The 13,966-nt window shown below is 36.1% G+C and overlaps 1 protein-coding gene across 1 annotated transcript; it reads right to left on the bottom strand.

The window, feature by feature from the left end:
* Positions 1–893: 893 nt before the first annotated feature.
* On the bottom strand, positions 894–13,681 carry LOC134237432 (protein FAM193A-like). Its single transcript, XM_062719527.1, has 16 exons — positions 13,398–13,681; positions 9,356–9,521; positions 8,917–8,954; positions 8,587–8,667; positions 8,292–8,407; positions 7,917–8,078; positions 7,384–7,594; positions 6,193–6,317; positions 5,727–5,874; positions 4,715–4,830; positions 4,413–4,508; positions 3,951–4,181; positions 3,233–3,683; positions 1,731–2,966; positions 1,495–1,566; positions 894–1,205 (listed from the first exon to the last, which is right to left on the bottom strand). The coding sequence occupies exons 1-16, from the start codon at positions 13,557–13,559 to the stop codon at positions 894–896; spliced, it is 3,723 nt and encodes a 1,240-aa protein (XP_062575511.1). The 5' UTR covers positions 13,560–13,681.
* Between the last annotated feature and the right edge of the window lie 285 nt (positions 13,682–13,966).

The following is a 13,966-nucleotide window of genomic DNA, read 5'->3' as shown; positions in this document are numbered from 1 at the left end:
CAAATTAAAAGAAATAAATTCCATAATTATTAAATTTTTTTTGGCGATTAAAAATTTTACTTAAGTCTACCTGGAGCCATTAGCTTAAATTAAATGTTCTTTGTAAACAATATTGTTTACGCATGGTTTTTGAAAGATATATTAAGAAATTATATAACATATATATTATTTCTTTCCTCTTTATGAATTTAAGCAAATCACGTCAGACAAGCTTTTTAGGAAAGCTAATACTTGTGATATATTTGATTTAAGATATAAAAAGTTTGCTCGTTCATATGATATTCTGTTTGGAAACACAGTTCCCTGAATTTTTTCTTATTTCATAATATCATTCTTAATATGATAAGTATAGCAATTAGTAATGCAATTTCAACTTTTATTACAGACCTGAAAAACTGAAAATGACATCATACAGCCGAATGCAGAACTCCATCAACTGTAGAGGTATCTTAAGATATTAAGATAAGATATTATCCACTACACTCATTGTACGCGTACGATGCCTTATCCTTATTCATGGCGATCTATGAGTATAGCAGCCATGACTACACATTAAATACATCTGTGAAATATGAAAGCCATAGCAAGCTCCCACTCAAAAGTTACTGGGAAACGCTTTTTGCGGACAAACAGGCAGACAGACAGACCAGCAAATACTTTTAAAATACTCCTGAATCTTCGAAAATAGATGTCGATTGCTCCAAACACTTTGAAAATGAGGGGCTATCAAAAACGTCGTCGACAGACGCCGTAAAAGTAACATTTTATGCAGTAGTTTATGAACTATTTCATAGCATAGTATTAGCCAGATATTTTCTACCGTATTACATTCCTTTAAACTTGCATTTTGCATTTATAGCCGTTTAAAAAAATACAGGTATAGGTTTATAGGTTTAAACCAATTCCGGTCTTCTTATCATTTTAATCTCTGCCTCCAGCCTGGCCTTCTCCTCGGCCTTGCGTTGTTTCTGCCTTGCCCTTTTCTGAGCTTTGGAGGATTTTTCGGGTGCTTGATCTTTGTTCTCTGTGCCATTTATGTAGTTGAGCAGTTCATCTAGGCCCTTGACATCCACTGGGTCTTCTGGGGGATACACTGGGGGAGGGGCGGGCTTCACAGGGGGAGCGGGGGTACTATTGTTGTTGTGACTGGAATTAGCCATGATACAGTTCTGGTGGTGAGGATCTTGCATCTTTTCTGTTTGTTGCTAAAATACAAAAAATTTTACTCATAAATTTCTGATCAATTTTATGTGTAAAAAATAAAATATTGTTCAGAATAAAGTCATACTTTTAGGTCATAAAATCAATTCAATGTACAATAGAACCTTTTTCATTTGTGGGAACTAATCTTATGGATTGCTAAAAATGTATAGACTGATGTAATTTCATGGGTAATCATCATAATTTTACACTGTTAGAGATCATCTTCATGAATTTTGCTAGTGTTGTATATTGAGTTGACTTCATAGTTACACAGAAGAAAAGTGATCTCACCTTCCTTTTTAATCTCAGCCGCAGTCTGTTCCTCATTTCTTCGTAATTCTTACTGGTTGGAGCAACTGGAGGCTATAGAAAAAAAATATATGTACTGTATATGACAAACTTCCAATCATCCATAATGCACAAGAAAAGATACTTAATTTTCATATAAATACTTCTTACAAGCTGTCTCTTACAAATCACTTCTTTAATGAAGTGAACCCATGCCATGTGTTAATTGTTATACTTACATTTCCATGACCAAAGAATTCACAGTAGCAGCAATCACAGTACTTTCCCTCCTTCTGATTGGACGAGGACGTCAGGGAGTTTGGATCAGAGCAGCTGTCATCCACGCTATCACAGTTCTCATCCCCGCAGTGGTTGCTACAGTTTGGTTCCATACACACTGTCGACGTCCCCACGCTGACGTTATTGACCGTCGTCGGCATGGACACGCCGTTGGGACAGTGGTTATGGTCGGGATTGGTCTGGAGTACGTGGTTGGGGGGATTCCTATTGTTATGGTTACAAGAATGACTGTTATTGTTGGCGTTTAGACTGTTGGCAAACTGGCGGATCATCTGCATGCCCTCTTTCGCATTCTCCCGGATGTTCCGAGCCGCTGAGAACAGCTCTTGTGTCACTTTGACAGTGCTAGCATTGTTATTATTGTTATGAGCCTGACAGCTAGCGTTGTTTTTTCCCAGCAGAGTTGAGTTGTGCCTTTTACAGTGTTGTGAATGCTGTTTTTGGTCTGCGACTGAGGTGACGCTGGGGGTGGGTCCCAACGTCTGCTTTTGTGAGATGTTACCTCCTAGGGTGACTGGCCTGGTACAGGGAGGGGTCATACTGTTGACCGGCAGATCACTGTGAGACACCATTACGGCGGTGCGGTCATGGTTTACATTAGTGATATTTGCCATGGACTGAGGGGTAGATAGGGACACATGGTGACTGACGGAGGTTTTGAAAGCACTTGTTGGTATGGTTGTCGTGGACACAGTCTCGACTCCCATTTGTGTCGCCACTGAGAAAGGCTCGTTCAGAAAGCTTGCAGTGTTAAAATTAGTGGTTAGAGGAGGAGGAGGGAGGAGATCCGTACTGATACCACTGTACTTCTGGAAAGGAATGCTAGCATTGTACGTGTTATCCCACTCTCCGTACGCATGGTACATGTGTTCATGGATTCCTTCAGGAGAATCAAAGTCCAGCTTTGGAAGGACTTTCCCTGTTGTCTGCAGTAGAGACTTGGGCTGGCGGATTGGCATGTGGAGATCGTACAATTGGGTGGGCAGGAGAGGAGGGGGAACATGGTGATTGGCCAGTGGGTGCAGGCTAGGGGACCCGTGGATGTGGGGGTACAGGTGGAGCTCGGCCGGTCGCGCCGTCTCAGGGGCGATGGTCTGCGGTAAGGAGGTGGACACTGTGTTTCCTTGTTCTCGTAAACAGGCATAGCATTTACAAGAGTTTTCCTCCTGTTTTGTCTGGGAAAGAAAACAAAAATTATTATTTTTTGATAATTTTTTTTTCAAAAAAAAAAACAAAAAGGTAAGCTTGCCACATCAACAGTTCTTAAAGTTCATTCATTCTTTATCATTTTTCGAAACACCTTTCTTTCCCTTTTGCCCATATTAACTACAATATCTAGAAGCAATGGTTATCTGTTCTAATTTTTTTATCTCATTTTTATGTGGTGCAAACCTATTCTTTAAAATAAATTAAAAACTCAACAAAGATAAATTTTTCCTACCTTCTGTTCATTCTGTGCCTGCTTTTTACAATGAAAACAATCACATTTCTCGGAGCTGATGAGATCTTCCAGTGCTTCGTCATCATCCTCATCCCCTAGATACATGGAAGGCGAGATCAGTTCCCTAATGCCATGTTTGGTTTTCTCTGTGGAATTCTCCCTCACACCTCGGCTTTCGTCTTCTTCGTCGTAGTCGATATCGTAGTTATCTAATTCATCGTCGTCGTCGTCGAGATCGTCTTCCTCCTCCTCATCACAGATGTCCATGTCAGACATCTGACCCGCCTCCTTGTCATCGTCTTCTTCATCTTCATCGTCGTCTTCTTCATCATCATCGTCATCCTCGTCGTACACATCTAAACTTCCCTGATTCTCCTCCTCTAATTGTCTTCCATCTGCGTTTTCTCCATCGTTGGACTGATTGTTCTCAATGTCTGCCATATTCTCTCTACTGATGAAGACAAAAACAAAATTTGTTTGTTAAGATGTTACAGTACAGATACTTATTCTCTCAGGTACTTTGTTCTTCATGAATTTTACTTTTGTTCCCAACGAATGTCTGTATTTTCTATATTTTTTACTTAATGCAACCAAGGACAATTTTTAAATACAGTATGTATTTCATGTATATAAGCAAAATAAATTTGAACTCATCACATAATTAAATGATATCAAAACATTAGATTCACATGCAGTAAGATGAGTAATAAACACATACTTTTGAGCTGACTCATTGAATGGAAGATTGAGTCTCTCGTGGATGAGCGGGCTGGAGGATCCACTACTGGATGTTGTACTGGACATAGACGGGGGACTGACGTCAATACGATAGCGGTTAGGGTCGTGTAGAAAGGTGGGGTGTCCCCCCGGATTACTGGCCTCCAATGCCTCAGGGTTTATAATTCCACATGTAATCATGTGTGTTATTGTACATTCATCACAAGGACACCTATACATAGAGAACATAAGACTGTAATAGTAAACTGTTACAAGTTAACCAATCTTTCTATTGTGTATATTCTGAATAATCAAACACAACTCAAAGCAAAAATTACATACTGATAGTTAGTGGTGTCTAAGACAAACATCAAACTATTCATGTACATGTACATCTACCTTTAATGCTAACTCCAAGGACAGTTACACTAGTTTACTCCTTTATGACACTGTATTAACTTACCTTTTCCTGTTACATCGAGGACAATGGCACTCCTCAGGACCGGGTTTAGTTCCCTGTAACATCATCCTCATTGTCTCCGTAAACTGAGCCTCAAAACTGTAAACAGACAAATAAATTAGTGATGCAAGGTTTATAGCAAAGACCCTCAGAAAAATAAATTGGTGATACAAGGTTTATAGCAAAGACCCACAGAAAAATAAATGAGCAATGCAAGGTTTATAGTAAGGACCCATTAAAGGAGTATATACATGTATTTTATGTAATGAGCATGGAATTCATTGTAAATCGAGCTCTACACAGACCTGTGAGCTACTGGCGAGGACGCACTTTTGGCCACCTGCTCCTCTAAGATCTTCCGCTGTGCCTTGAAGAACTCCCAATCCTCTTTGAGCATTTTCTGTTTCAATTTTAATGTTGCCTGCAAAGAACAACATTTGACATTTTCTCATTTATAAGTTGTCCACAACAAAGTCTGAATGAAATATAGGGGTGCAACGATACGCCTACCCCACGATACGATACGTATCACGGTATTCAGTTCACGGTTCGATACGTATCACGATACATGACATATTGGGTTAAAGAGTCAGACGTTTGTCATCATATCATGCTTCAAACTCAAAAATTTTATCAAATGCTCATTACGCTTACACTAGGAAAGTGATAAAGTCCTTTGGCCTGTTAAATATGAGACTGGAAACAAGTTTATTTGCCGTTTCTGCAGTTTCATTGACCTCATGTCTCGTGCGGAAGCCATTTTGAAATTGTAAATGACGAACCAAAACGGACAGATCAGATAATTACGGACCGATTGAACCGAACCGTGGTATCAGTTTCACGTATCGTGAACCGAACTGTGGAAAAATAAACCGCGGTATACCGACAAACGGTTTATCGTTGCACTCTTAATGAAATACATTTGCTGTGTTTCCCCCCAAAGTGCTGTATATTAACTTGATATTTGTGACACTCACCTGTACCTCGTTATACTGCTCTATCAGCTGATGGCTGTCTCGCCTGTTCCTCGTTATACTGCTCTATCAGCTGATGGCTGTCTCGCCTGTTCCTCGTTATACTGCTCTATCAGCTGATGGCTACTCACCTGTTCCTCGTTATACTGCTCTATCAGCTGATGGCTGCTCACCTGTTCCTCGTTATACTGCTCTATCAGCTGATGGCTGTCTCGCCTGTTCCTCGTTATACTGCTCTATCAGCTGATGGCTACTCACCTGTTCCTCGTTATACTGCTCTATCAGCTGATGGCTGTCTCACCTGTTCCTCGTTATACTGCTCTATCAGCTGATGGCTACTCACCTGTTCCTCGTTATACTGCTCTATCAGCTGATGGCTGTCTCGCCAGACTACAGATATCACAGACATTTCATCATCAAACTTCAGATACTGATGTAGGAGGTTGGGATATGTATCTTCGTGATACGACTCCTTGGATGCTGCACCAAGTCTGTAACATAATACCTAACAATTATATATCTTATTTCACACTATATTCAATTTGTCCATGAGAAAATCTTGTGTAGCTCAAAATAAAGCATGCCACAGACAATATAAATTAAAGTAAAAAAATCCACCTTAAGTTGCAATAATAAAAAAATTTCATTTCTGACAGATGTAAAATATAAAATTCTCAAGTGAGTTATGAAATATAAAATTGTCACTTGGGTTTATGAAATACATAGTTCTTATGTGAGTTATGTAGTGTCAAATTCTGACCTGAGTTTAAAATATATAGAATTTGAGTTTTACAATTCAAAATACTGACCTGAGTTGTGAGATAATAAGATGAAGACTGCTTTGTATGGAAGGCTCAGTATAGGCTATAGACTGAAACAGGTGCTTGTTATGTAGCTCCCACGTCACATTGAACTTGGAAAGGTGATCGGTTTTCTGAAAGATAAGCGTATGGTGGTAACACATTGTCCTAAATGTCAACAACTCCAATAACACTCTTATAGAACAATTTGATTGGACATCTATTCCTTAACTTTTAATCTACCCTTTTATTAGGGCTTTTTATTTAGTTCAGAAATTAGGCTCAATACTTTTAAAAATTTTTGACAGCTTTAACAAGTTTACAGGATTGTTATCAATTTTAATGTTTCATAAATCATAGCTGTAATGTTCTTAAGAATTTGTTGTTTAATATTGAATATTTAGAGTTTTTATGCAAGTTCTATTCATCACACTGGAGTATTTTTTAAAGAAATTAATCAAGAAATGAAAAATTGTACAAAAAATGACAATAAAAGTATGTCAGTCATTTTAAATTCAATGCCAGCATGACATAAATAAATAGTGCTGAGTTTAAATAAATGTAGCTATCTAATAACTTTAAAATTATAGTACACTACTTAAACCTTCCTAAGATCAGTGAAATCTTCATGCACATGTACTAAAAAATAATAAATATGCCTTTCTAAATAATTTTAACAATAAATCCCTGCCTACTAATTTGTCTAGGATTTTGTCCATACTTACTAATTTGTCCAGGATTTTGCCAATACTTACTATTCAATCTATTTAGGATTTTGCCCAACTTGGCGGACACCTTACAGAAATGCCTAAATAGTTAACGCAATAAATCCATGCTTACTAATTTGTCTAGGATTTTGCCCATACTTACTAATTTTTCAAGGATTTTGCCCATACTTACTAATTTTTCAAGGATTTTGCCCATACTTACTAATTTGTCAAGGATTTTGCCCATACTTACTAATTTGTCTAGGATTTTGCCCATACTTACTAATTTGTCTAGGATTTTGCCCATACTTACTAATTTGTCAAGGATTTTGCCCATACTTACTAATTTGTCTAGGATTTTGCCCATACTTACTAATTTGTCTAGGATTTTGCCCATACTTACTAATTTGTCTAGGATTTTGCCCATACTTACTAATTTGTCTAGGATTTTGCCCATACTTACTAATTTGTCTAGGATTTTGCCCATACTTACTAATTTGTCTAGGATTTTGCCCATCTCGGCGGACACCTTACAGAGATGTCCATACTCGTCCAGGAGAAGCTGTATGAAGGACTTGGACTCGGGTGGAGACTTGTAGCCCGAGTTGAGTTGTTTCAGCAGTTTCACTTTCATTTCTATCACAAATTCTCGGACCTGCGACTCCAGCCGTAGAAAGAGTTGGTGAGGATCTCTCGCACATAGCCTAAAACAGATATAGTAAATCTAGTAATGTCACTAAACTAATTTACTGGAAATGTTATATGTTACCTCTATGGTCCTTATCCCAATATACATGAAATGCAATACATCATGAATATTTTCCTGCCTTAATCTCTTTGCACAATATCCTTAAAAAACTCCAATACACATATAGTCTGTCAACAATTGTAGCTTTTTATCTTAAGCACTTCTCCAATTGTTAAACACACCGCAAAAATGTTAAATCCTTTAAAGAAACTACAACGTGTATGTGGATTTTACCTATGGACTAATTCCTGGGAATTACAACGTGTTCATGATTTTACCTATGGACTAATTCCTGGGCAGATTCACTGTTAGGAACGTTTGTGTCCTCCTCGTATAAATCGCCCTCCCGTCTCCCGTACAACATTCGTACGAGTTTCCGCAGCTCTGTCCAGCAGTTCTGGAGTTCCTGGGTCTCGCGGTCATGTTCTGTTTCTATTTGTCTGAAAGAAATGTACAGAAACTTCTAAAACAAACATTTAAATTTTTCCTGTTTTACTTTGAATAAAATAAATGCATTTCTTCTTCAGCAGTTGGCAGGTATGATGTATAAACAAATTGCTTTGAAGGGCCTCAAAATGATGAAGATATCAGAATTTTTCAGAGAGATCTGTACAGATAAGTTGCTTTAGAGGACTCTGTAATGATAAAGATACCTTCTCTCTGTGCAGGCCTCACAGTTACACACAGTGCCGTTCGGGGTGGTTGGTTCCGAGTCTAACCCAGGGTCCAGGAAAGGTAGCGGGGAGGGCTCAGGGGGTAAGTCTGCATCCTGTACAAAAAAAAAAACTTTGTCAGATTTTTTCAGGTTATCCAGAACATGCTATCCACAATTTTATGATTGAAACTTGACATTATAGATGTAACGACACGTATTAAAACTGTAATGAGGAAGACATTGATAAATGTGTTTGTGTTTATTCACAATGTGTAATATAACCTGAGACATACCATAAAGGAAGTGATGTCGACTTTTCTATCAATGCCCTGCTCTGTGGCCTTTCTACATTCAAGACACACCCATAAAGGTAGCTAAAATCCACAAAATTAGGTCATTACAATTCACAGACTATACACACACCTATAAACAATTGATAAAAGTAGCTAGAATCCACAAAATTAGAAGGTTATGACAATTCACAGATGCACCCATAAAGGAAGCTAAAATTTAAAAATTATAAGGCCATTACAATTTACAAACCACATTTCATTTAAAAATTAAATATTCAAGGAAATGATCATAAATTTTAATGTGTTAATGTAATTTAATTCTTTTGTTACCTGAGACAAAGAATTCTCCAAACTCTTGTTTGAACCACCTTAAAAAAAATTATAACAGAAAATATACCACCAGTCTCCCACCATCAACATAAACACCAAATTATACTACGCATGACCTTTTATAAACAATAATATCAACTTAGGAAGTGCTGATCTTTATAAATAAGCACTGAATAGTACATTTACTGAAAATCATGAAATTTTTGTGACTTATTATATTCTTGAGATGATAAATATTGTATTAAAAAGCAAAACAAAATTTTTGAGATTCCTTGTTAATCAATATTTTAATCTAATTTTAAGACAAGAATTAAATATTTGCAAGATACCTTGGCCATGTTGGCATATTGAATTGAAAAATGAAATATATTTCTTGTGAACATGGTGAATAAAAGTGATATGCAGTAATTTATAAATATATCTCCTAAGAGGTACTGACCACTGTCTCCAAATGGGAGAGGTTCGGGGGCGTCATTTCTCTCACACCCACACAAGAGACACCGTTCTTTGTCTAGGTAGGGGTTAGGTCCCCTGGACAGGGACAATAACTGAGGAAGATCACTGTCATCTTTGGCATCCATTAGTTTCTCTAACTTCTGCATAGTCTGAAATATATTATTTGACTTGATGTGAGCTTTTAAGGCAGAGAGTTACTGTAAACCAACTTTTATTCGCGACGACTTTATTTCGCGATCTACCGGGGATAAACTAGTTCGCGGCGATTAATTTTCGCAAGAAAGCCTATTTAGGTTACTTTTTAATAGACACATAGACTTTAAGAACCGGTTCGCGACGAGAAATATTCGCGATGACGAGGCTCTCGCGAACTTCGCGAAAATTTCTCGCACGCGAATAAAAGTTGGTTTACAGTATGTTAATAATATATCATCTACAGCATCCACACAGTGTATGGTTAAATAGCAAACAAACAAAAAAAATTCCATTAAAACAGACTGTCACTTCAAATCACAGCACGTTTGTCACAGCTGAGGTAAATATATTTCATTTTAGTAAAGTCCAACACAATATACAATATATATCAATATGGGGGGAAAATTCAGCCATATCATCAATTGAAGATATATGAGGGGTTTCAGGAGAATTCATACATCTCCCTCACCCTTATTTTTAAATAAAGAAATAAAAATAACGCAGTCAAAATAGCTAATCCACCCTGACCAGAAATAATGTCCATCCATTTAACCGAACCGAAACAAAAAATTTGCAAAACAATTATCTTAAAGTAAGGTGACTGTCAAAAAGTTGCGGCTGTATTTTTTTAACTTAAAACATTGTTTTGAGAAAGATCTCTTTAGAAAAATGAGATACACACATCTATATTTTTTCTTCTGTCAGTGATCATGGTGATGCATATCAAATTACATTACAAAAAAAAATCTTTAAAAATACTCAAGGAAACTGTCCCTGTTTAAATGAACATTGTCCTCATTCATAATGAACATGCATAAATTATGTATTTCAGAGTAAGCCCCATGCTGCTGCATTTACAGGATACAATGTATTCATTTGAGTCAATACTAGTTCACATCCTGAGTGCATGTCGTCATTTAAGTAATCCTGAACCCAATCACAGCTATAGTTAGCATGTATACGAGGGGTTAGAACAGCTGAACTGAAGTCAGGAATAATGTCAAAAGAGGCTGAACTGAAGTCAGGAATAAAGGAAAAAGAGGCTGAACTAAAGTCAAGAATAAAGTCAAAAGAGGCTGAACTAAAGTCAGGAATAAAGGAAAAAGAGGTTGAACTGAAGTCAGGAATAATGGAAAAAGAGGCTGAACTTAAGTCAAGAATAAAGTCAAAAGAGGTTGAACTTAGGTCAGGAATAAAGTCAAAAGAGGTTGAACTTAAGTCGGGAATAAAGTCAAAAGAGGTTGAACTTAAGTTAGGAATAAAGTCAAAAGAGGCTGAACTAAAGTCAGGAATAAAGGACAAATTCCTGCTTCATCCTTTCATGAAAATAATGTCATTCAAAGACTAAAAAACTGTACACCTATTTCAACATGTTCACCCAAATCAACTTTGGGATTCTTTTTCTATGCATGGATTTTTTTTTTACTATTGTAAAATACTAATTAATATTCCCACAGAAAGTTCTATTAACTTACTAATTATTTATTTGAAACATTCCCATTGGCATTTGAGTACGACTAATGGCCTAAATCTGTTCACTTATTTTTAAGGTGCGTAATATTATGCACCAACACAAAAGAGCTCCACTTGAACATATGCACTCAAAAAGATCCTATACCACACATTTTACTTGAAGATTAATATAAATAGCAGTGTAAGTACATGAACTACTGTGTATTCACAAAACAAATGTAGATTTACAACAGCTGAGAATTCCTTTTTAGCAGTTTTAGTTTGAACTTTTGTATTTTAGCATATCAAACATTTAAAACATTGTGTTACTTCAAACTATATTTATTTCTTATGAAATTTGACAACTAATTTCATTTACCCTGGATAAATGCTTTTTAACAGTGAATAATGATGCACAGTAAGTGTATCAATTAATTGATATTGCCGAATTGCTCAACTTATACATGTATACCTATAAGGAGATCTTATCAAAAGATCAATAACAGCCCTTCCCATATAAATCTCTGCCATTAGGTATAATATTATATACTATTCTTTCGAAGCATTTATCATGTATATAACTATTACCAATAAATGGTATCGTTCCCAGTGCCAAAAAACATTTACATTTGCCATTAGTGTAACAAAATTGGGCCAAATTTGCAATGGATCGTCAATTATAATTGGTAGCATACAATCAAATAATACATGATCGAACTTTATTCTAAAAAAAGTTAACCATGAAATTTTCAGTTACCCTTGGAAATGAAAACGATATTTCACTAATACAAATCTGTCAGTCTTAATAGAAGATACAAAAAAAATAAGGTTCGTCTGTTAGGGATTTGTTGTTTTTGGCTAATGTATAGTCTCACATATTGACCTGTTGACACATAATAAAGTTTCCAGTTTAAAAGTTTATTTTCATTTTCTATAAATGCCTCAATTATACCCGGACTGAATTAACCAGGTGTGGTATTTACAGTGGACACCCGTCTTGCAGTTGAAAATCTTAAATGAAGTTCAAAAATTTGTGGGAGAAATTCTAGATGATATCATATAAATAATTATCATTATTCTTAGATGAATATTGTATAAGATGAAATATTTTACACCTGATTGGCTCAAATAAAGTTACAATTGATTATTCTTAGTAATACTTGAAGCAGCAGAATGATCAAACACAGATTTGACAGTGGAAAAATCCATCTTGCTACAATTTGAATGGGTCCCATTTTAAGAAAAAGAGGCTCATCTTTTAAAAATATTCAAAGAAATTTTGTTTAAAAATATTTGAAAAAAAAAATTTGCGACTATCAATTTTAAAATTTTCTTTTGTCATTGACATTCTGTCATCTGTGATGATTTTTCAAGAGTCTGAGACTAATCGTAACGACACTATTTTTTGTGCTCATTCTTTAAGAGCAGATTCATACTAAACGCTAAATGTTATTTGATATATTGATAGAAAATTCCCAGTTTGTTCTATTTCAATGCTCTTTTTACCATTTACTTCAGTATCAAAGTTATTCCGAACGGATCATGAATAATAGATAGATACAAACTTGATGCTTTCTCTTTACCTTTATTTTCTAACAATCTGTTTTTTCCTTGACAACAGTAAACTACCATAAGACTGTACTATCTGATTGGGTCTAAAAATGAAATCTTATAAAACCTTCCCTTTTGTGCTTGACATGAATTTAAAGATCCATTAGCTGATGTCTGTACTGAGTAACTAAGCCTTGGGAGATTTTAGCTAACATCAATTTACCATAGAAAGCATGCACGTGTAAAACTATTAGAAATATGGATGTCAAGGACCTGTACACGATGGAAACTTTCACTATGTTAAAGATATTAGTACTGGCAATACTAACAGAAAGGGGATCACATGTACAGACACTTGCACTGCAATGTACTGGAAAGAGCCTGGCTATTTGCCAATGCTTGTACATTTTCAATAGAACAATCAAACAAAGGCACAATTCCAATAGATCTGACCAAACTAGCCTTTTTCCATTTCAGAAAGAGTGAGAAGTTATATATGTATACTGTTCACTAGGGACAGAATGGTCAAACTTCGATTGCCTTATATGGCAAGCACAAACATGCATGCACTGCTGCTAGCTTGGTTAAGTAATATGCTGTCCTGAGTTAAATTTTTATCCATAAAATCGACATACTCAGATACGTTCGTGACTTTTTATCACCAAATTTATACAGAAATACGAAGGGTATACCTAAGTCAATATAGTTCGGTATTAACATGAGAACAATCGTGAACTTGCTTAGCAAAAACTATCCAAAATTCAAACTAACGGTAGCATAGTCTGACCTATTAATTGCATTAACAACAACACTTGAAAAATAACTACCTCTGAATCAAGACTTGGTGATAATATCTCCTTTGGTGCGGGGTTTGACATATCAAAACCTAGTGACCCAGGAAAACTTTGACATGTCTGATTTGAGGTCTTGACAACAGAACTCCCCTTGTGTCGTCTCCGCTTAGCTTTTCGCTCTTCTAGGCCGCTCATTTTAATTTTTCGTCTCTCTTTCGTATATTCAGTTATTCTTACTAGTTTACTTTAAGCAGCTCTAAAGTTTTCCGTGTTTAAAGTCTTGAATCGTATCGGGGTGTTCATTTCTCCTAAACCAACATGGCGATTGATGGGGGTAACATTCCCAGCATTCTTTTCGTTGCTTCCGAAAACCGAGCAAAGGGGCATAACTCTAAATATAACAGACGAATCGCGCACATAAATCAAATGCATTAGTGATTAGACGCAAATTTATAAGTTAAATTGAAAGCAAATTATTCTCGAAATTCTAATAATTCTTATGAAATTTGTACTCTGTAGGTTTTTTTTTCTTAATGGTATGATATTTTTTAGGCACGAGAAAAGTTGTTTTTTTTTGGCAATGAATTAAGTTATTTTGCTTT

This window comes from Saccostrea cucullata, unplaced genomic scaffold (genome assembly GCF_032062105.1).
Source record: "Saccostrea cucullata isolate Sc308-1 unplaced genomic scaffold, CSIRO_AGI_Scuc_v1 ctg12306, whole genome shotgun sequence".
Lineage (NCBI taxonomy): Eukaryota > Metazoa > Mollusca > Bivalvia > Ostreida > Ostreidae > Saccostrea > Saccostrea cuccullata.
This window is presented reverse-complemented; position numbering and strand designations above follow the sequence as displayed.

Excerpts from the sequence above, each read along its gene's own strand:
- LOC134237432 (XM_062719527.1), bottom strand. The coding sequence starts at position 13,559 with ATGAGCGGCCTAGAAGAGCGAAAAGCTAAGCGGAGACGACACAAGGGG. Across the intron at positions 8,955-9,355 it reads TCTCCCATTTGGAGACAGTG|GTGGTTCAAACAAGAGTTTG; the intron begins GTCAGTACCTCT and ends ATTTTTTTTAAG. Across the intron at positions 4,831-5,726 it reads AGCAGTATAACGAGGAACAG|GCAACATTAAAATTGAAACA; the intron begins GTGAGTAGCCAT and ends TGTTCTTTGCAG.